The sequence below is a fragment of the Aulonocara stuartgranti genome, assembly GCF_965226115.1.
Source record: "Aulonocara stuartgranti genome assembly, chromosome: 10".
Taxonomy (NCBI): domain Eukaryota; kingdom Metazoa; phylum Chordata; class Actinopteri; order Cichliformes; family Cichlidae; genus Aulonocara; species Aulonocara stuartgranti.
This window is the reverse complement of record NC_138946.1, coordinates 14,227,570-14,251,537: the sequence shown is the minus strand read 5'-3', so window position 1 is coordinate 14,251,537 and position 23,968 is coordinate 14,227,570. Positions and strand designations below refer to the sequence as shown.

Sequence of the window (23,968 nt, the reverse complement as noted above, 5' to 3'; positions counted from 1 at the left end):
AAAATCAAAGGATGTAGTTACATGTATTTCCCAGCCATAAAAAAGAAATCAAACTGACATATTTTGTTGGATCACTTTTTTGATTTGATGATGGCATACATTCTGCATGGCACCATTTCGATGAGCTTATGCAATTTTTTATTTATTTCTATCCAGAGTTGCATTACTTTTCTGTCAGAACACTGATTTGTTGAAGAGGTCTAGTGCGCTCATTGATGTATTCCCCTTTGCTGGACAAAACTAAACAGAATGGCAGGCTATGTATGAAGCAGCTAACCAGATAACTGAGCTCAAATTTGCTCTTAAGCCCTACTGCCACTGCTGTCTTTGCCAGGGGTTTAAGACAAAACATATTTAAAGAGCATCAACAAACAAATGGGGGTCTCAGGTGTCTGCCGGACTTCTAGAAATCAAGCCACAAGTCTATCCCCTCTTGCAAAACTAAGAAACCTCAGTGCCTGTGCTGAATAACTGTTTGTAAAGCACTGCCCAGACTCGTTATATATTCGAATAGCTGCTGCTTGCCTTTTCACATTACACATTACAGCCTCTGGAACAGGCAGAACAAAGACGCACACATATTTTTGAAATTATTATTAACACACGTAAGTTGTACTTGCAGAATTTATTCCAAACTGTCTCATTTTAAAAATCTCTAACAAAAACGTTCATTGTTGTTTTTAAATGTTGTTCAAAGCTACCGACGATCAAAAAGTCGCACACACATCCGGCCATCTGTGTAATTTTCCCCACACCTCCATCTCTCCCATCAGCCGCCTCCCCTGCTGTCACAGAAAGGCTGCCTCTCAGTAGTTGTCCCTTAGAAGTGGAGGAGGAAAACAGAAGGAAGGGAATGAGAAAAATAGTAGAGGAGGGGGAACAGAACCACGGGGAATTGCAAGAGGAGGAGAAAAGTCAGGTAAATGGTGGGGGAGTAGCAGCGCGGAGTTTCATCAAAGCTGCACTCTGGCAGATGTTGACAGCTTTCTATTCAGCCTTTAAGGTTGATCTGTCGCTTACTGCATCTTTAGGGAGAAGCAGGATGTGTTTTTACAGAAAGTAAGTTAGATACTTTTTTTGCGTCTCTGTATCCCCAAGAGACATTCATTATTTTCATTGACTTAGAGTTAAGTATTTGCTGTGACAGTATTTTAACAACCTCTCCCTGGGTTGTCTTTCAGTCAAGCCAATAAATTTGAAATTTTATTATTTTACTCTACTGCCGTAGGTTTGCATAATTCACAGTTTATAAATCCTTATACGCTTTAAAAAAAAATAAGACACCGGGTCCTAAAAGAATAGATGAAATGGAGAATCGCCCTCAGAATGTAACATGCCGGCGAGTGAAATGAATCTATAAAGGAAAAGAAAGACTTCATTTCAGTCTGCCGTGGTGATCAAAGGTCAGACAGCTTCGAGTCTCTGCCTCTCCACTCGTCCTTCAGACTCGAGGACCTTGATTTCGAAATGAAATGCAAATTTTACTTTCATCTAAAAGGACGACTTCGAATCGCTGAGAAAGTCTCCGCTTCTTTTTCTGCTTACACCAGGTAAGACGTCTCTGACGTTGTCTCTGGTTCAGGAGTGGCTTTATATTAAGAATGCAACAGTTGAAGGGGGCATGTGTGTGTGGTGGCTCTTGATCCACTGATGCCAAGTTTTTGGATGGACTTTTCTTGAGAATCCTCTCAAAAGGTGGCTCTCATCCTTGTTTCTTGTGCATATTTTTTCTATTAGACTCTGTCCTTTCATTCAACTTTCCATTACTGCACTCTGTGAACAACCAGCCTTTTCAGCAATGGGATTTTGTGGATTATCCTGTTTTTGTAGGCTGTCGATTATCTGTAAAATCAGCAGCCTTCCTTGTGATTGTGGTTCCATGAACTGAACTAGACTGAAAGATACTCAGCTGGTATTTACACTATGTAAATAGTAATTTGCTCAAACTAAAAGTAAAACATTTAAATAATTTGAGATACTGGATTTCTAATTTTAATGAGCAATGAGCTACAGGGCTAATACTTCTTTGGCCAAAAAGTATGTAGAGCAACAGATAACCCATCTGTTGCTCCAACTCAGGTGGGATTACATCTTGTTTGCGATGGAGATGGACAGACTGACAGATGAGGTCAAGCAGGAATCTCTGTGCACTATGATGTTCACAGACAACACTGTGATCAGTAGTGGAAGAAATGTGCAGGTTGCAGAGAACGTGGAGGTCTGTACTGGAGAGAAGAGGAATGGAAATCAGTAGAAACAACACAGAATACACGTGTGTGAATGTGAGGCAAGCTGGTTGAAATGTGAAGATGCAAAGAGCAGAGGTAGTGAAGATGGATGAGTTTAAATACCTGGGGTCAACCATCCAGTGCACAAGAGAGATGAAGAAGAGAGCACAGGAAGGGTGGACTGACTGGAGTCAAGTATGAGGGATGAAAGGGAAGGTTTACATGAGGGACGGCTCAGGTTGAGCAGTTAGACATGTAAAAGGTCAAATAGTGGAAGTACTGGACAAAGGATGCTGAAGATGGAGCTGCCAGGCAGGAGGAAAAGAGGAAGACTACAAGGGAGGTTCATGGATGAAGTGAAGGAGGACAGGGAGAGAGTCTGGTGTGACAAAAGTGGATGGTGGTAAAGGTAAGGATGCACTCTGTGGTGAACCCTAAAAATAAGCAGCCAAAAGAAGAAAAAGAAGATGAGCAGAAGTTACGAAAATAAAAAATAAGAACAAAACAAAACAAAAAGTCCTGAAATATTTCACTGTAATAGTTATACAATGAAAATAGAATATATAGAGAGATGTGACTGTACATGAGTATGCAGCACTCTTGGTTTAGATCACAGCAGTCCTTAAACTTAAGTGACTGCATCCTGCTGCAATCCTATGAGAGACAAACTCATAAACAGCGGTCAAAGTTCTTGGTACAGTATCTTAGGAACCACATTTAGCTGTGATGACACAAACATGCTCACCAGGTGAAATCAATATCAAGCCACTGCATCAAACCAGGTAAAAATATATTCTTCCATCTGAATCAACTGGTATCTTCAAACTGAACACAAAAGCCATGAAATACACAGACACTGTTTGCATTATAGGTTACGCCCACAAAAAACTCTGAAACCTTTTCCTGCTCAGAAGAGTTCTACATGTTTAGCAACCACAGGATACTAAAGAACAAAAGCAGAGTTATCTCGACCCCCTGAAAATGAGTCACATAACTTTTAAAAAACTATTTTTAACTGTTGGAATATAAACTGTGAATTAAAGTCTCTAGTTTTAACGTCTAAATGCAAAAAAGATATGTCATGACGACAAAAGATCACCATGAGGAATATAATTTATGTTATTTTGAGCATTTAGTCACGTTCATTCATAAAAACACTTCATGCTGTGTCTGTACACCGCAGCATATTGTACGAAGGGTGCTCTCTTTTCCTGTTTTGCTTTTATTCAGATGTTGCAGCAGAGATAGACAGCAAATGCAGGAAAGAATGAGGCGGAGCACAAACTCAGCTGCTAAGGGCATTTAAGCCCATGTGGTACGTGCCCCAACCTATCGTCTTTTTAATCTGAAATCTGTGGTGCATGTGTTGTTTTGTCTGGCTGTGTGACCTTCTGAAAAATGAAATCGAAAATCAGCTGCAGGTGGTTCCTCTGAACCGCCGGATGTGTTGGCGAGCAGCTTGAACAGCCGGCCACAATTAATTCGAAAAATATACAGTGCTTAAGAAGATCATAAAATATTTAACAGTCCACATTTGCATTAAAAATGTAAGGCTCATCCTCATGAATGCTGCGCACATAATACCGTACTAGTGCGAGTGGATAATATTTTATTTTAAAGCACCGGAAATCTCAAAGGAACATAAATTTGTGTCTCATTTGAAAGCATTATGAGACTCACCGGGCGAGCAGTCCCCTGCGTCTCATGTGTGTGTGTGACTATTATATATCTGTATATGTACTTTGCCTGGACAGCAGTCTAATTAGCTAAATCAACATATTAAAATTCAAATATCAGAGCATCTAAGTTTGTGTTTCTCTATATGAGAGCACTTTGTTCTGGCCTAGTTTCCCCTCACCCATTTAGGAGATGTCAGTTAAGTCCACAAGCCTTCATTGCTGCTGGGGTGCTCCTGCTGAGCTTAGTACATATAATATTCAAAATACCGAGCACAGTTCAATTATTTAGAAAAAAATGTCTGGGTTAAGGGATGCGTCTCTCGCTCCCTCTCTCAGGGAGCGGCTACAGAGGAAGCATAATAATCAGGCTTTCTCCACAAAACAGAAAATATGACTCAATCGTGTCCTGACCTTGAGTTTTCATTATTTACATTATTTCAGGACCTCATTAGGTCATAAGCTTACAAATAAATTTATCAACGTCTGCTTTGTTTACCCTGCCAGTATTTTAACATTGTGGACACCCACTGAGCCAAAGCAGACAGCGGCTTATGACTCCTAAGCATAAAAACATATGCGCACAGACTAACGTGAATATGTGTGGACGTTCATGCTTGAGCACATTTAAAAAAAACATGCACAGATTTGAATTGATTCAGGCATTCAGATGGTCAAACACACACACACACACACACACACACACACACACACACACACACACACACACACACACACACACTCCGATCTTTGTCTGTGCAGAATATTTACGACAAGGCACTCTCTGTTTGGCTGTCCCAGTGAAACTGGGGCAATGGGATAATCCCTGGTCAGATGTCAGTCATATTTAGGAATGGATGCCAACACACTGTGTGCTGCAGACAGCAAATTGTACTCTTTGAGAGCAGGGATTAGTGAGAGATGATGATAAATACCAGCCTGGATCTGTTACATGTGCACTTGCTGCCTGCAAATGTGTTAATTTCATGTCTTCGTGATTTGGTTTCCTTTATGGTCTGAAGCTGCCAGCATTGGCAGGATTGAGTTTAACTGTCGTTCGCAGCTCTCTGATCACTGAAAGGAGAAATTTAAGAAGTTAGCTCGAAGGGTAGCGGCGTCTGCCCATTGAATCAGATTAATACTTAGAACAGAGCAGTAGGTCTTATCTAATCAATTAATCCAATAACACCTTCACTACATCAACATCATTTTCTGTTGGATTTATTTTGGCTCATGTAACGTTTAATACAACCAAGAATAATATAAAATATGAAATTTAATTGTCATTTTTCATCAAATTGGGAAAGTTGACACTAGCCTCAAACACTTTTTCATGTTATTTAAATCTCTACTCTGGGCTCGGCCCTCATTAAAAGTCAGATCAGCAGTGGTCTGAGATAATACTCATGACTTTCCACACCCATCCATTGTCCTCTTCTTCCTCTAATTATCCTATAATTGGGTCTTTATTCATCAGCATACAAGTCTCCTCGCATTATCACTTCACCTGGTAATGAAGCCCAATCAGGGAGGAAGAGGGACAGAGGTGAAGTAATTTCTCTGTCGTGATATAGTGTGAAAGACCCACAGTGGGGAAGTAAAAATGAGCAAACAGTAAGCAGACAACAATCCAAAAAACAGTACTCCAAAATGAGCACAAACAGTGAGAATATATCTTAAAGACAGAATAGACTATATATACACAAAGGGGACTGATTAGGGGCAGGCTACAGGAGAGGAACAAGATACAAATGAAAGCAATTATCACAGGCAGAGGTGGGAAAAGTACAGTCATTTGTCACTTACAGATACATACAGATGCTTGAGAAACTGCACAGAAGCTGTTTGTGGGTTTGCTGATATTTAACTGTTTGAAATGTTGCACTTGAAATGACCTCCCACTTAAAAAATCTATGCTGTCTTTATGCTTATTCCGCTTCAGTAGTGTTACCTAGATACTGACGTGCTGCGACCACAACATCTTGACATCTGCACTTTGAACACCATTGTGCAATATACATAAATTATATGCTTGGGTTTTTTGGCAGCTTTTTCATCTCTACATCTTTTAGATGCACCAATGCGATTGCTTTTTACAGTATTGTTGCTTTTATTTAAATGGGCTTGATGTCGGGAAGGCACACAGTGATACAAAATGACAACTCCCCTCAAACGTGTTAACTCTAAAGTAACAAAGCTGTTTTGAAAATGTATGAAGTAGGGAGTACTGTAGTTATGTGTTGTGTTAAAATGTACGCAGCAAAAGTAGAAAGTTGTAGGAAAAATAAATATTAAAATCAATTAAAGATACCTGAAAATTCTCCTTGATTATAGCAACAATGTATCTGTATCGTTTTACTTCCTATCTCACACAGGTGAAGACAATCAGGGCGTGGCACACATTTACACAGAGGGGAACAAACAGGAAGTAAAACTAACTTATAATTATAACTTATAACTCGTTGTTTTTTATAATGTTGGTTTTTTTTGTCAATGTTTGTTTTTACAAAGTCAGCCATGTGTTACAATATGCTTTTCTCCCATGTGAAAAAAGCATCTTCTACTTGGTTCAAATGCATTTATTCACATAGCCATAAAAGCTCTCCTACACAAACAGCACAATTTTCCCACTTCATTTGACATTCGTTGTTGTTTTAGTGATTTAGTGCATTTTTCACTTACCATTTCTTCCACCCTTGAAGATAAATAAATTCAGTGCAAGGAAGAAGCCAGACTGAATTAAAGAAAAAACAACAACACATGGATCAAAAGAGGGCAAAATGAGGGCAGGGTGAGTCATAGAAGACTTTATCTCTGAGAAGGGAGGTGGTTACAGAGTGAAAAGGTGCTCGAGTTTTACTAAAGAAAAAAGGAGAGGGGAAACTTTAAAAATTTATCACTGAGGATAGCTGTAGTTGGACTGAAATCGTGTGCGCATGAATTCGAATACGTTGTTGGGGTTTTCAAGTGTCCTTACACCAGCTACAGTCAGTATTTTTATAATAAAGTATAGTATTAAGTGAATATTTCAAGCCATGTTGTTGGACTTACTTTCATCAGTTGAATGCATATCAAAAAATAAAAAATCATTTTATGTACAGAAAATAACCAAAAACTTTGCCGTGTTTTACCTCTTCCAAGGAGGGAAAAGGCAAAAACTGTAAAAAATAATAAAATGGCAGGTCAAAATACAAATTCACACTTATGTTATTGGATGCAGTTTCAAAAAAGTTGTGAATATTCTTGTTGCCAGGATTTAGGATGATTCATATACTTAACTGTAACGTGCCGGAGCTGCTGCTTTTTATCTCAAGATCACATATTTATTATTTTGCAAGCCTAACACTTCAACAATTTATCTGAACAAAACAACGTTTTTTCAACTTTTTCACAAATCATGAGATAATTATATACAAGCATGACAAGGTAGTCTTCTGTCTTATGCCATCTGTCTATGCTGTCATGCAATGTGTCTGCAATCCACAAAGAAAAGAAAAGATACACTTGGTTTAGCTTTTGTTAATATTTCATCCTGTGAATGAGATAAGAAATAAAATCCATCAATTTTGAGGTTCATCATCAAGCCCAAGGACACTTCCACGTGTGGACTGGAGGCAACGATGGTAAGTGGACTGGTACTTGTGCTTTTCTAGTCTATTTGAACACTCAAAGCACTTTCTTACCACAAGGCTGCCGTGGCTTTACCTCCAGAGTCTCTGCAGGCTGAGAAACTCTAGCTCAACACCAAGGCATTTTCTGAAGATAGTAGGACATCTCCTTTGGTCCATGTTTATCTTTGAACTATGCTGAATTTGTACAGCATATTTACACATAATTAAATAAAAAAAAACTATGTGCATTTAAAATTATTTTTTAACCTCCTAGGACCTGGCATCCACATATGTGGACATCACATTTTGGGTTATTTAGACCAAAATACTCAATTTTGCTCTACAGGGGCCTGATATCCACTTACGAGGACATTATACTGCTACTGTTCTATCACAATTTTAAATGAATATCCTCAAATGTGACTCTTTATTTTTCTTAAAAACAAAAATAAGATAAAAAAAAATCTGGTAATTCTTTGTTTTTACATACATCGGGTCCCAATCAGCCCAAATATCAAAGAGAAATTAAAAATGCATGCTGTGGAAGAGTTCAGGTTTTAGGAGGTTAAAATAGAATTATTGTGGTTACCAAGATATTTTCAAATTTACTGTTTCACAAAAAAGCTGACAAAATACTAAAGCACATTATTATGTTTTGATTAAGATGCCACATTTTAGTTATTTACAATCATTCATGAGCTTAAAAATTAGTTTCAGTATCTGAATGTCACGGTTGGTTAATTTCTCAATGCATGCTAGCTAAAATGTGGGCAACGTGAATTCAGTTTGTTCAATAAGTTACAATTTCATTTAGTTTCAAACAAGCTTTTGACAGATTTGTGTTTTTTCGTTTTTGTGACAGATGGTCTAATAAATGAGTAAAGCACTGCAAATGAAAGAAAAACATTCTCACTCATAACGTTCCACTTTTTTGCCCCACCCACTATGACCTGTGCCTCCACATTTCACCTATAATCAGTTTGTAACATGAATATGACCCCCTATGAGCAAGTGCTTGGAAGGAAAAACTCCCTTTTAGCTGAAAGAAACCTTCAGCAGAACCAGGCTCAGGAAGGGGCGGCCATCTGCCACAACCGGTAGGGTGAGGTTTTAAGCCTAATCTTAAAAGTAGAGATAGTGTCTGTCTCCCAAATCCAAACTGGAAGCTGGTTTCATGGAAGAGGGGCCTGAAAACTGAAGGCTTTGCCTCCCATTCTACTTTTAAATACTCTAGGAACAACAAGTAAGCCTGCAGTGTGAGGGTGATATGGTACTACAAGATCATTAAGATTGTTTAAAACCTTGTATGTGAGGAGCAGGATTTTAAATTTGATTCTGGGTTTAACAGGAAGCTAATACAGGAGAAATCTGCTCTCTCTTTCTAGTCCCTGTCTTGCTGCAGCATTTTGGATTAACTGAAGGCTTTTTAGGGAGTTTTTAGGAAATCCTGATAATAATGAATTGCAGTAGTCCAGCCTGGAAGTAATAAATGCATGAACTAGTTTTTCAGCATCACTCTGAGACAGGATATTTCTAATTTTAGAGATATTGCACAAATGGAAGTAAGCCATCATATTTGTTTAATAAGTGCATGGAAGGACATAACCTGGTCAAAAATGACTCCAAGTTCCTCACAGTGTTACCAAAGTCATCCAGGTCTTTATATTGTTATGAGAGCGCAACATAAACTTTGGGTCCTTTACTGTAGTTAGCGATCAGCGCAGCACATGCCGCGTCCTATGTGAAAGAGCCTTAAGCAGAAGAAAACAGATAAATGAAGTTTAATACTTACCAAAGGGAAGGTCACATATGAACAGACAAGAATTGTCAAGAATTTTACACAACATGCACAGAATTTTAAACAATGGAGCAAATTAGAGAATTTGCTAAGTACTATTATGAATATAATAGAAAATGTACAGTATATTAGCAATTGTATAAACAGCTGATATTTCAGTTTCAAGTCATAGTTATCCACTAATAAGGTAACATAGCTCTTGCTACTGACAAACCTTCAGAAAAATATGTTTTCATCAAGTAAGAAAAATGATGGAGGCAGTTAATTAATGCCCAGCAGGCTTTGACGAAATGTGCTCTGACAGAAAATATCAACATCTCAGGCACGCCGGCTATCACCGTGTTCACACCTAGCAAAAGGAGACTATTTATATATTACACAGATCATTCAGAACTTATCTCTGGCATTACTTTTCACCACACTCGACTCATCAAATTATGTGATGAAAAACATTTGCGGCATTTAATTCTTTCTGAAAATAATTTATGTTCATTCATATTCAAAACTGCAGCTCTGAGAACAAACAGCTGAACTGCACTTTGAAATTAGCAGACATTTCTACTACTGTTTTTTTTTTTTTTTTTGAGAGCTTCTTAACATATCAAGTAATTTGTGGCATTTAATCACATCTGCCTTGAGGAGCTGTTCTTTTCTGATCCAATTGCCTCACTTGTTAAGTAAGCCCAAATTACCTAAATTTAGCTGAAAAGGTCTACGTTAGCGGGAAACGTCTGTGTCACTCAACTGGAAAAGCTGTAATTCAGCAGGGTAAATGATTAGTCATTGATAGGATGACTTTTGTAATTAGTTTACATTCATATTTGTGTATACTGTAGTTGTGCGTCATGTATTTTTAGCAGCTTACATTATATGATCTGGAATGGTGCACTGGGATCTGTATGTTGATGCAGCAAGATTTATGACTCAGCCAGCAGGTCTCGCGTGATAGGAGGTCATGAGAGATGCATTCTTTGATGTGAGCTGCATGACAGCTCGGTCCATCGAATAAGGACATTTTTCTGACAGCGAAAGCAGCATGCAGTGGATACAGACATGTCCTGATTTACACGCCAGGCACATGCAGGACCTTCTTTGACAGACTGCCTCTGTCTCCTGTTAACACACATACACAAAAGAGGAAAAAACCCAACAGAGGGATGAAGTTTTTTTTATTTTTTATTCCTATTTATTCTATTTATCCCCTTTGTATATTTTATTTATATTTGTCTCTGTATTTATATATGTGTGTGTGTGTGTGTGTGTGTGTGTGTATATATATATATATATATATATAACAATTCTGTAACTGTAACTTCGGTCGTTGCTGTGCTTTTTGGAAGTCGAATTTCCCAGAGGAACCCACCCGAGGGATTAATAAAGTTCTATCTTATCTTATCTTATCTTATCTTATCTTATCTTATCTTATCTTATCTTATCTAAGTGCTCTCATCAGTCCAACGGTCCTGAGGCTGACGTGACTGACTGTCTGGATGCATCCAAATAAAAACTTAAATTCACTCAGTCCTCTGCTGGAGAGTCTTGGAGGACAGCTGTATGTGACTGTTTTGTGGTACTGTTGCCCTTTCTTCACATTAATAAGTTCCAATGTGTGCTTACCTTTGCTCTTATTCTGGGAATAAAACAAAAACATAGAAGATAAAATGGTCCTGCATACCAAACAGCAGTCCGGACATGTTTTCTCTCTCTTACCGTAAAAATCCGATGTGACTGGTGCCACACGCCTGGAGTGACTGGTACAGTCAGACTCTGATGCAGAAGTTCACCGTATTTCTTCCTTCGCAAATACTTTTCATGTTACGTGAAATGTCACAGAAACGAGCACGGACAATCTCGCAGAGGTCAAGACATTTTTTAAAAACTAATACTTCCTATCAGTTCTTCTGGCACAAGAGGAAATCTCTTCCCATTCCTCTGAAAATGTCAAGAAACTACAGGATATGCTCGCCCATTTCTCCTGACACACAAGCCAGCAGCTGAGGCCACTCGACAAAGTACATCTTAATTGGTTTCACTTGGCTTCACTATTAAAACGGCATGAATGCATTGTGAGGTGGTTCCTCACTCAATTCTGTGTGAGTGTCTTAAGAAAATCATTTACGCCGAATTTGCAGCTGTGTGTCTTCTTAAGGTCAGCATGTGCTATGAACTCAAGTACTCAGGGTACACCCTGAGTCTCTCTCTTTCTCTCTCACACACACACACTGAGGACTCTGGTGTCTGCCTGACCTCCTGAGGCTGACACAGTCTGCAGACTCTGAATTGGATGGGTGCATCCAAGGAGAAACTGCAGTGCAAACATTCTTGTGCTGACATGAGTGATACTGGAGAAATCACTGTCCTTCCATTCATTTATTTGTGTTATTTATTCTGTTGACATTTTCCTTTGCTGGAACAGATTCATTTATTCCACCAAAGCATGTATCAATTGATCAACAATTAACGTTATATTAAGACAAACAATTATACTCACTTGACAGTGTATCGCAGTTGCTTTGAGCCGTTTAATGCATTAATCCTTTAAACCTTATTATATGGAAATTTTGATCGCACACGGCACATATAGTGTCTGGTGTTAACAGAAAAATCAATAGAATTCTGGGACACAATGATCATCACCAATAATCCTTTTTATTTTCATTTCTAAATAAAAAAGGGATATTATTTGCAAGAGATCATGTGTAAGAATTAACATGGATGTCAAGTGGCAGTTTTTTCCCATGATGCAGATCTTAAAACTGAGATTTGTATCCTTTTTCATGCTAACATATAAAGTGAATACACTTGATTTCACTCTATCAAAGAGAAGGTGAAGAGAATTTTCTTGCTTTTGTTTTTACGACCGAAGGTGATGAAAAGGAAGCGTTACGAAGCCAGATTAATGACTCACTGATCAAAGTCAAAGTGGCTTTCATTTTACCTGGAGAAATCACCATGGTAACTTATACTAAACACATAACGTGGTCGGGAGTGATATTCAGAGTTTTAAGTCCTGAAGTGCCACGTTTCCACATTGTTATAGAAATGTATAAATATTATTGTACTCTAATATGTTGCTAAGTCACTTTCACACTGCTATAACCCATATGGAAAAGATATATATAAATCTTATAAAGTTTGTATCTGTCTTGTATGAAACTTGTATGAAAAGCATACAGGAGTGAAAACACATATAAGATCCCTTGAAAAATTATATAATGAAACTTGTATGTTTTGTATACTTACTAAAAAAATATATGAAAGTAATGAGAAAGTGGCCACTTTCATGAGTAAATCATATATGTTTTTACTATTTCTTTTCCATATGGGAAGTGCAGCTACCTGAACACACGACATGAATACCTACGTATTATTTTCACTTTATAGTCAGCGCTCTAATGTGCAGCCGTCATCTTAGTAACAACAGCAGCATAGAGAGTGCACTCAATGATTAAATAATGAACTGGAATTAAAACATTTATTTTACCACTTTGTGATAAATCCTAAGATTAAAGATTTTCTGCAGCATTAATCTTTTGTTTTATTTGCAACAGTGTTGCATTTACAATCATCGTCTGATAAAGACTCTGATTGAAGTAGGGGGCACTCATAGGGATCAGTTTGTGTCTGCGTATAGGAATGATGATTTCCCAGGAACTGAGATGCTATTTTTCAGATAATTGACTGGTCATTTTGTACCTCTTGATGTCTACTCAGTAACCTAACCTCTGAAGCACATTAGGTTTGCAGGAACTTAATCAAGCAAGAACTGAACTGCCTTTATAGTACAGAAAACACAGGACTAACCCTGAAGTTACCTGGATAAAATGAATCCTGCTTTGTGGTACAGCCATCTGAGTAACTACTTGATGTCTTTTCTAGTTTTTATAAGACTCTCAGCAGTGAATTTTAAATTGTGCTTGAAAGGATGGAAGATTAGATGGTAAACATTCAGTTTTGTTGTATTATCTGGATTGTGGAAAATCATGTTGTTTTTGATAAACATAACCTCCATCAAGGGCATTGTGTTTTTGGTAGTGTTTGCAGGCATGTGTGTCATCATTCTGTGAGTAAACATGAAAAAAAAAAGACCCTATATCATCTTACATTTGATCTCTGACCTGTCCTTCAAGGTCAATAGACTTAGTGAAGGTAATAATAATGCTGTATAGAGCTATTGAAAACTATGTTTTGTACTGCTATTGTTTGTATTGACGACATATATGCATACAGGAAATGAGCTATGAGGGTTCTAATTTGGACATCTGACCTCTTCTTCAAAGTCAAATAAGATAAAATTTTCACAAAATGTCTTTTATTTTTAAAACTATGCTTGAAATTCCACTTTCTTTGTTTGTCTTGATAAATGATTGTGGTATATGGAAGTTCTTAATATCACATTGTAGTTTGCATCCAAATATCTGGTCACATTTGCCCTCTGACCTCGCTTTTATATTTCACATCTGCCCTTTTTTTCCAAGTTAACTCTAAAATGTGTTTTATCTTTGAATAAAGTATTGTCAAGTGAAAGAGAAGGGGTTACCTAGTTAGTTAGAAATGAATTATGTAATAAGTCATGTCCCGCTATTCATAGTCAGTATCATTTATGCTCCTACATTGTGTAAGCAGAGCAAACATCTATCTACCCTTATCAGGATTTTACTGCACTAGAAACTTAGAAAACACTGGAAAAGTAAAGTGCTTCTTGTTGTTGCTCTCTAAAATCTTGATGTGTTTCAGGTTTTACTCTATTTCCTGGAATTTCCATTGATCCATTTACTAGGGTTATAAAATACAGGATCAGGGGTTATACATGGGACAGATCACCAGAGTGTTGCACAGCTAACAGAGACAACCTGCATGTCTTTGGACTGTGGAAGGAACCCAGAGAGAACTTGTGCAGGTACATCTGAACCCATGACCTTCTTGCTGTAAGACTTGAATGTGTTTTACTCTTTGCTGGTTTTGCACCTGGTCTGTGGGAACGAAAGCTATACATACGGACCGATGTGGCAAAACAGAGAACTACAAAAGGAAAAAAAACACGTTCTGATCAGTCAAGATGTGGTTGGTGACCCCGAAACTGAAATTATTGACATAATAGCTTTTTTCTGTCTGTGTGATGAAGTGAAGATTCCTGTATCAGTTCTTTGCTTTCTTGCACTGAAAAAAATCTGTCGGTAGGACGAGACTAAGACCTCTGTAACACACCTTCACCCCTTATGAAGCAAAAAGAAGAAAAGACAGAAAGCTCCTACTTACGCACTAAAGTGCCCACAGGCACAATGTTCAACTTGCACCTTGCTTGGGAAATCCACTGCCACTGATGTCATTGTAGGTACTGTGCAGATGTTGTCCTGTTTCATTCCTACTTATCACCATCCAATACAGACTGCTGTTAAGCAACATCACAGAATGCCTTCCAGGAATTTACAGTTAATTGCCTCAAAAATGAAGGACACATTGTGGCCCATTTTCAGACAATATGCTAGAGTATGTTTATTATGTCAAATCTATGTATGTGCGCCGAGGAGCAGGGAGCTTTTTCAAATCCCCCTAATCTGTTTACCGCTCATCCTGAGAAAGAAATGTGCTGTAAGAAGAATTCTCTCTCACGTCATCCTTATGTTTAAAGACAGCCACAGGCTCTTTGTAGAAATGGTAATTGCACTGCTGATAAGCCCAATCTTCCTGAAACAACCAAACTCAATGTTGGAGTGAAATATTGGAAAGAATTGTGTTTTGAATTCTGGTGTGTTGATAGCAGTGAGAACTGCTTCTATCAAAGTGTTTTTGGGGTTTGATAACAGTTTCCTCAGGCTTGTTCTCCATTCTCTCATTCAGAAATGGGGGGAAACAAGCAAGACGTCTAATTACCTCAAACTCCAGGTTGATATTAATGCTTGTTTTAGTAGAGGAAATTAATCAACTATGATCTTTAAACTGTTTGACTGCACTAAATTCAAAGTGCAGATATGCAGAACAGCCTATAGGAGATCATGTATTTTCCCATTTCAGTATATTCGCTTTTTATGATGATTTTCTTCCGCTGTAGTTTTTGAACTTCTCCTGCTTCACGATTCATCTCCACTGTCACCGTCAGCTCTGCATGCCTTGCTCCATACATCAAAACACCTGGAACAATAGTAATAAATAATGCCTTGTGGATTATCATATGAAAGCAATCTTCTGTATCAAAGAAAGTGTTCTGAAAACCATATGCAGAGACTTTTACAAACATAAGCTGAAAAATACATATACCAGCACACAGAAAGCGAGTAAATGGAGTCTATTTGGCGAGTGCGATGTACAGGGGAGTTTTGAGTCTGATTAGGAGAAGCACTAGAGGTGCAGGTAATATGAATGTTGGAAGAGCCAGGAGAGAGATAAATACATTATGGAGAGCCCTTCAGCATCTTCAGTAGTCTGCAGCTCTTCTCCGGTGTTTGTATAGTGTCTGACTCATCTACATGTGGCGAGACGAGGATGGGGTATAAAGTAAATACTCTTTGCAGTTTTAAAAAGACAACGCCACCCTGGGAATTTCACCCAGAGAATACTGAAAGTAACACTAAATCACCAGAAAGGCACTTAGGTTCGCTATACTCAGTCCAGAGACGATGTTCAATGATCAACAAATTCACAATTTAATAATAATTATTTAAAACACCATATAAAAGCACAATCATAAATATTCAAATACAAATATGCTTAAAAAGGTATTCAGAGCTGAGGCTTACCAGTGGAGGGGCAGGGATGCCACACACAAACTAAAGAAAGAAAACACACCCAAAACACAAGTGCAACAGACTATCACACACACACTAATAAACTAAACAAGGCAGGTGTGTACACTCAAGGGATCCCACCACCAAGGCACCCTAGTCTCCTCCACGTCGGCACTCCGCATCTGAATAAAAAGAAACAAAGAAAATTTTAATATATTACAACAAACTAATGTGTAGCACCGGGGGATAACCCAACTGCAGGACCACACTGGTGATCCACAGCTAGAAAAAGGGCCTCCCACCAGTGGTGTAACAGAGAATCCAAACTACAAATCAAAAGCAATAAAACAACATACAATCTGAATAAAACTCTAAAATCTGGAGCAAACGGAATCGCCGTACTGCTCCAACTTGCCGTCCACACGACGATAAGTTAACAGTCAATCAATATGCACGCCAGCTGACTCCGATAACCGGCATGCATATGGCCGTTGTCCTCGCCGACGTCCACTGTAAAAGCTGACAGCAGCAGGGAAAGAATTCTCACAACGGGAACAGACGGTAAAAGCACAGCAAGGCAAAACAGCAGCACTTCAGTTCACGTAACTTGGCGCAAAACTAAGGCCCACACTTCCTGCGAAACATAATAAATAATTACTATAAAAGAACAATAGAAGGCAGAGAGCGTAACAAAAGTTGATTACGTACCAAGTAAGCCGGGTCACAGAACGTAAGCAGAATAGCTCAGAGGAGGCTTCTATAGCTACGACCAGCCGCGATGGAGACTTTAGAGGAGTAACCCACAAACGATCTCTACCACCCCGAGGAAGTCAGGTGACCAAAAAGGAGATCACAGGCAAGCAATGCAGAGACACTCAAATGGCCACTATTTATACCAGCGCCCCCTAATGGGCCAGGCTGAAAGTGGGTTGGACCGAGGGATAACATTCATCCTGCCACATTCTACCCCTCCTTCTTGCATCGTCGCCCCGACGATGAATTACAAAGACACCCAGATTAGTCCCAAGGCCTAAAAAATGCAGAGACAGCATGTACCCTAGGCTCAGAAATAGAGTTAGCAGCCCCTTGTGCCACCTCCCCTGTTGGTCTTGGGAGATGATGGATGTTTGAATGCTGGCCAGCTGTGGACCGGGTTGTTTTTCGCACCACCACATTTCTTGTATCAGAACTCGTAGAGAGAGCAGGAAGAGAGCTAGATGGAACTGGTGCTACACTCGGAGTAACTGTACCAGTGGCTGGAACATCGGAAGTTCGGTCTTCTGGTGGAAGCAACAACTCAGGGCTACTTGGAATCACTGCCACTGGGCTGTAAGATGGTGAAACATTTACTTGAGGAGCTCCTATGCTCAGGAATAACAGGTCACTGTCACATGATGAGTCATGTCCTGGTTCTGGGGAGGATATTTCTGGGCCATGTGAGCTACTGCTTGGAGCAGGCCCTTCTGATGGTGTAGCTGCCGTTACCACAGCCTTCAACAAGGTACGATGAACATGCTTCACACTGCTGGGATCATCTGCAGGTGCAATGGTATATACTGCCCCACCTCCTTTAGGTGCCTTCAGGATTCTATATACCACGGGTTTCCATCGATCTTGGATTTTACATCTCCCTCTTCCACTCAGATCGCGCAGGAACACCAACTGGCCGTCGTTCAATGGTGCCTCTTTCTGCGGTCGGCAGCCAATTGCAATCGTTCCTTGGCTCCTTCGTGTACAACCTGTAGCCGGGCTTGATGCTCCTGAATCCACTCGTGCACATCTCCACTGATGGGGTCCGGTACTCTGCCCAACAGAAAGTCCACTGGCAACCTGGGTTCTTGCCCAAACATCAATAAGAATGGGGTTTCCCCAGTAGCCTGATGGGGAGTGGTATTATAACAGTAGAGTAACTGGGGCAAACATACATTCCAGTCTCTTTTTCTGGATACTGGCAGGGTCCGCAACAAATTGTGCAAAGTCCTATTAAAACGTTCACACTGACCATTTCCAGCCGGATGATAAGGAGTAGTGTGGGACTTCTCGATACCATAAAACCTGCAGAGCTGCTGGATCAGGGAGCTTTCAAAGTTACGACCCTGATCGGAATGGATACGCGCTGGTACACCAAACTTCGAAAACCACTCAGTCACGAGAACCTGGGCCACTGTAGCAGCACATTGGTCACGAGTGGGGACAGCCAATGTATACTTGCTGAAAACATCAGTCATCACCAAAACGTTCTCCAGCCCATTCCGGGAAGGTTCGAGCAAGGTGTAATCAATGGCCAAGATTTCATTTGGTCGAGAAGCCAACAAATGTCCCATGAAACTTTGAGCTGCTGGTTGGGTGTCTTTTGCAACTTGGCAACGTTCGCATCTCTGACACCAACGAGCTACCTCAGCAGACATACCGGGCCAGTAGCACCGTGAGCGGAGAAGCGCTAGGGTCCTTTCCACCCCTTGATGGCCATGGTCCTGATGAACATGAATCAACACCTGCTCAATCAGTGCACTAGGCAGCAAAAGCTGAAGTACCACCTCGGCACCGTCAGGGCAATGAACCTGACGATACAGAACTCCTTCCCTTTCAATCAGACGATCCCATTGTCGTAGCAGCACCAGAGCAGGTGGAGCAAGCTGCTGCCGCTCCTCAAAGCTGGGTCGCTGCTTCCGTCTCCAGAACACCAAGATCTCCTTTATCACTGGGTCGACCTGTTGGAGGGCATGAAGATCAGGAGTAGTGAGATGGGGCAAAACCATAATGGCAGCTTGTGATACCTCAGCTGGTCCCAGCTGCAAGGCTTGTTGAAGAGGTCCAGGCAAGGCTGTACCAGGAACCATGGCTTTAATCTCCTGAGGATCAGGTGGATGCTGGCGAGATAAAGCGTCTGCGTTCTTATTACTCCTTCCTGACCTGTACTTTAAGTCGAAGTCGAACGAAGCGAGCTGAGCTGCCCAGCGCTGTTCAGTAGCCCCAAGTTTAGCAGAAGACAAGTGACTAAGAGGATTGTTGTCGGTGTAAACAATACACTTGTGGCCCAACAAGTACTCTCTAAATTTCTCAGTCATGGCCCACTTAAGTGCCAAAAACTCCAGCTTCATGGAGCTATAATTTAGCATATTGCGCTCAGGGGGCCTCAAACCCCGACTGGCATAGGCTATTGGCCTCACTTTACCTCCCTGCTCCTGGGAAAGCACTGCCCCTAGGCCGGCATGGCTGGCATCCACTTCTAAAATAAAAGGCAAAGAGAAATCTGCATAAGCCAGCACTGGTGCTGTCGTCAGCTTAGTCTTTAATGCCTCAAAACTTTGAGCACACTCTGCAGTCCAGTTCTCCGCGACACCATGCTCTGACCTCTTCTTTGATTTTCTGCCTCCCCACTCTGCCACCAGTCTATGCAGAGGTGCCGCCAACTTGGCAAAACCCTCCACAAAACGGCGATAATAGCTGGCAAACCCAAGGAAGGAGCGTAGTTCCGAAACAGTCTTAGGAGGCTGCCAGTTAGCCACCACTTCCACCTTGCTAGGGTCCGTAGAGACACCTTGATCGGAGATGACATGGCCTAGGTAGCGAACCTCCCGCTGGAAAAAGGCACATTTGGCAAGCTTGGCTTTTAAACCTTCCTGCTGAAGCCGACCTAGCACCACATCCAGCCGCTCAAGATGTTGCGATACTGTTGATGAAAAGATTACAATGTCATCAAGATAGAGAAGCAGAGACTGGCACTGTTGATCACCGAAAAGGCGTTGCATTAGTCTCTGGAAGGTGCTAGGGGCATTACAGAGCCCAAATGGCATTCGGTTCCATTCAAATAGGCCGAAAGGAGTACAGAAGGCAGTCTTGGGCCTATCCTCTTCCGTAACTGGGACCTGATTATAGCCACTTGCTAAATCCATGGTGGAAAACCAACAGGCACCAGTCAGCGCATCTAAGGATTCTTCAATGCGTGGCAGGGGGAATGCATCTTTCCTTGTCTTGTTGTTCAGTTGCTGATAATCAACACACATGCGCGGGCTGCCATCCTTCTTCTTAACGAGCACAATGGGAGAAGCATAGGGGCTGCTACTCTCTCTAATCACCTCGGCCCCTAACAACTGGTTAATATGCTCTTTCACAACCTCGTACTCTGAAGGGGGGATGCGCCTATAACGCTGCCGCACGGGGATATCGTCTAAGACTGGAATGTCATGGGAGATCAAGTTAGTGCAACCCAAATCAGTGTCATGAGCAGAAAAGACCGAGCTGTATTTCTTAAGGAGAGACCTCACCTGTCCCTGTTCCTCTGCTGACAGTTTAGACAAATCAATCCCTTCCATCTGATCCTGCACAGTAGGAGTGGCGGTGTGAGATGCCATTGTGGCTACGTTAGGGAGTACTTCTGTCACACCAGCGGGCAAACTGACCACATGAACATCTTCCAGGGTCCCTATAACGGTCCTAGGGTAAAGCAAGACCGCCGTAGTCCCTACATTAACAACTGGTATGTATGCAGTACCTCTAACCACTCGAACCAATGCAGGGGACGCTAAAAGTCCAGCAGGCAAGTTAACATCAGTAGGTTCAAATAACACAGTGGCACCTGAATATTGCTCAGAACAGGTGGCGGCCACTACTTTCATTACACCACCCGGAATGCAACATGCTCGCTTACCCCTCACTCTCACATGGCCAGACAAATCCAGTGGGGCTCTTATACTAACGTCATGGCACTTTTGCAGCGCCTGCACAAGGGGTTTAGGGGCCTCTGTGACAAAGCCCAAACTAAACAATGCTTCACCGTGTTGCCCAAAAAGCTCGTGGTAACACTTCCGAATGACATTCATCCCCAATACACCCGGAACCGTGGAAGGTCCTGCACCTGGAGGATCTTTAACGACCAACACGCCACACTGTGGAAGAAACTTGTCACAGAGCTCTACACTTAGCTCGATATAGCCAAGGTAAGGAATGGACAACCCATTAGCCGCTTTAAGCTGCAACCAATGACAAGCTTGGAGACGCTCTTGACCCCAGGACTCAAAATGCTGGCGGAAAAAAACTTTCAGTAATGGTGGAGACCATGGACCCCGTATCAACCAAACAAGGTACTTTTATACCGCCCATGTCCACATCTATATGAGGACAGGATGAAATTAATTTGGAGACTGCCTCTGGACCATTAGAAGCAACCCTTGAGCCAATAGACACCCCACCCGAACTGTGGCTCGGCAATACGGAGGGTGCTAGTTTTCCGAAGCCGTATTTAAAGGAGAGTGCCTGCGATTATGCAGAGGGGCCTGCGAAGGAGGCCGGGAACGAGGGACGCGTTCCCCATCACACTCCCGAGCAAAATGTCCAGGTTGCTGACAACGACGGCATATAATGGAGTCGCCCCGTCCTGAGCGAGGCATTCGATGGGGGCCCTGCAATCGAGCAATGCTCTGAGTGAGCTGATTAAGTTGCTCCTGCTGGCGCTTTAACAATTCCTTCATCTCGCTCATCTCAGACAAATGGGTAGACTGAGCTATTCCTGAGGGACCGCTATGGACCCCATACTGAATGCCATAAACAGAAGGGACAGAACTGCTTCTATGCCTAACGCCACTAGGCAACCCTTCACGTTCCCACCTAATAGCTTCCCCTCTAATCTCCAGCAATGTCAGTGTTGGCTGCCTCCTTACTAGCTGCTTTAACTCCCGCCGCAAGGTACTATCTAAGACCTGTTCAACAAATTGATCTCTTAATAAAACGTCAGCATTGGGCATGCCATTGGGGGCACTCGATTTAACTTTTTCCATAAGACCCAAGAGAGCGAGAGAAAACTCTTGCAGTGTCTCACTTTCCTGCTGTTTTCTAGAGAAGAAAGCTTCCTGCAATGCTACATAGGAGTCTGAACAGCCATACAGTTCTTGCAATATAGTGATTATCTTAGCAGGATCAGTCCTCTCTGCACTAGAGCGATATTTGATCTCCTCACGTGCTTCCCCTTCTAGGTGGTCAAACAGGAAAAATGCTTTATCAGCCAAAGACAAATGGCGTGCTCTAGCACAACCTTCTATTTCCTCCAACCATTCATTCAACCCTATACCTGATTTTCCTCTAAACATAGGGCACTTTCTGTCACGGGGCACAAAAACTAGTCTCTCTGCTACAGAGACACCAGCCGTTGGGGGGTTAACAGATGATGCAGTTGAAGTAGAAGGTGTAGCACTAGTACCTGACCCAACAGCCCTCTCCTGACGCAGCCTCTCATTGTCTGCTTTCAGCTGCGCGATCAAGTCCCTGAGTTCCTGTAACTCTTCCTCCATCTCTGTAACACAGCTGTGAAATCCCACACCAAAGTAGCTGCTGCTTTGCCTTTATTCTGTACAAAAATAATATAAAAAAAACAATTTACGTTACACCAAACAAAAAAGAAGAACACACGTCTCTGTTTTAAAGAGTATATCCTGTCGACAACAACGCCAAGTTTGTGGCGAGACGAGGATGGGGTATAAAGTAAATACTCTTTGCAGTTTTAAAAAGACAACGCCACCCTGGGAATTTCACCCAGAGAATACTGAAAGTAACACTAAATCACCAGAAAGGCACTTAGGTTCGCTATACTCAGTCCAGAGACGATGTTCAATGATCAACAAATTCACAATTTAATAATAATTATTTAAAACACCATATAAAAGCACAATCATAAATATTCAAATACAAATATGCTTAAAAAGGTATTCAGAGCTGAGGCTTACCAGTGGAGGGGCAGGGATGCCACACACAAACTAAAGAAAGAAAACACACCCAAAACACAAGTGCAACAGACTATCACACACACACTAATAAACTAAACAAGGCAGGTGTGTACACTCAAGGGATCCCACCACCAAGGCACCCTAGTCTCCTCCACGTCGGCACTCCGCATCTGAATAAAAAGAAACAAAGAAAATTTTAATATATTACAACAAACTAATGTGTAGCACCGGGGGATAACCCAACTGCAGGACCACACTGGTGATCCACAGCTAGAAAAAGGGCCTCCCACCAGTGGTGTAACAGAGAATCCAAACTACAAATCAAAAGCAATAAAACAACATACAATCTGAATAAAACTCTAAAATCTGGAGCAAACGGAATCGCCGTACTGCTCCAACTTGCCGTCCACACGACGATAAGTTAACAGTCAATCAATATGCACGCCAGCTGACTCCGATAACCGGCATGCATATGGCCGTTGTCCTCGCCGACGTCCACTGTAAAAGCTGACAGCAGCAGGGAAAGAATTCTCACAACGGGAACAGACGGTAAAAGCACAGCAAGGCAAAACAGCAGCACTTCAGTTCACGTAACTTGGCGCAAAACTAAGGCCCACACTTCCTGCGAAACATAATAAATAATTACTATAAAAGAACAATAGAAGGCAGAGAGCGTAACAAAAGTTGATTACGTACCAAGTAAGCCGGGTCACAGAACGTAAGCAGAATAGCTCAGAGGAGGCTTCTATAGCTACGACCAGCCGCGATGGAGACTTTAGAGGAGTAACCCACAAACGATCTCTACCACCCCGAGGAAGTCAGGTGACCAAAAAGGAGATCACAGGCAAGCAATGCAGAGACACTCAAATGGCCACTATTTATACCAGCGCCCCCTAATGGGCCAGGCTGAAAGTGGGTTGGACCGAGGGATAACATTCATCCTGCCACATACACAAGCACCACAAAACCTCTGTGACTTTCCTGCTTCATCTAACTCTGCTCCTCGCTTTCTGCAAGGAGAAAATTGTGTAGTCAGTGGTGCAATACACACAAACTTTGTAATGCAGACACATTTTGATTTTGTCTCATCCTGCGAGTTATAAAATGTATCATTGTCAAAATCCGCTGTTGCCCTTCAGAAATTAAATTTTAGGTATAATCCAATTTTGCTTTAGAGCAACCTTCAGCTTGATCAAGGTCTTATGGTTTCT

The 23,968-nt window shown here is 41.3% G+C and overlaps 1 protein-coding gene across 10 annotated transcripts; it reads right to left on the bottom strand.

Annotated features, from left to right (window-relative positions):
* Positions 1–15,971: 15,971 nt before the first annotated feature.
* LOC309715061 (uncharacterized protein) lies at positions 15,972–23,697 on the bottom strand. 10 transcript variants are annotated; one of them, XR_014279139.1, is made up of 4 exons: positions 23,148–23,697; positions 22,758–22,927; positions 22,235–22,381; positions 15,972–16,220 (listed from the first exon to the last, which is right to left on the bottom strand). XR_014279139.1 is itself a non-coding variant. In XM_082547869.1 (4 exons), the coding sequence occupies exon 4, from the start codon at positions 22,323–22,325 to the stop codon at positions 21,261–21,263; it is 1,065 nt and encodes a 354-aa protein (XP_082403995.1). In that variant the 5' UTR covers positions 22,326–22,381; positions 22,758–22,927; positions 23,148–23,379; positions 23,454–23,697; the 3' UTR covers positions 20,043–21,260. The 10 variants fall into 10 exon arrangements, 7 of the variants coding, with proteins under 7 accessions (XP_082403995.1, XP_082403991.1, XP_082403992.1 ...); XR_014279140.1 differs by lacking the exon at positions 15,972–16,220 and adding an exon at positions 20,043–20,475; XM_082547869.1 differs by lacking the exon at positions 15,972–16,220 and having other exon boundaries at positions 20,043–22,381; positions 23,148–23,379; positions 23,454–23,697.
* Between the last annotated feature and the right edge of the window lie 271 nt (positions 23,698–23,968).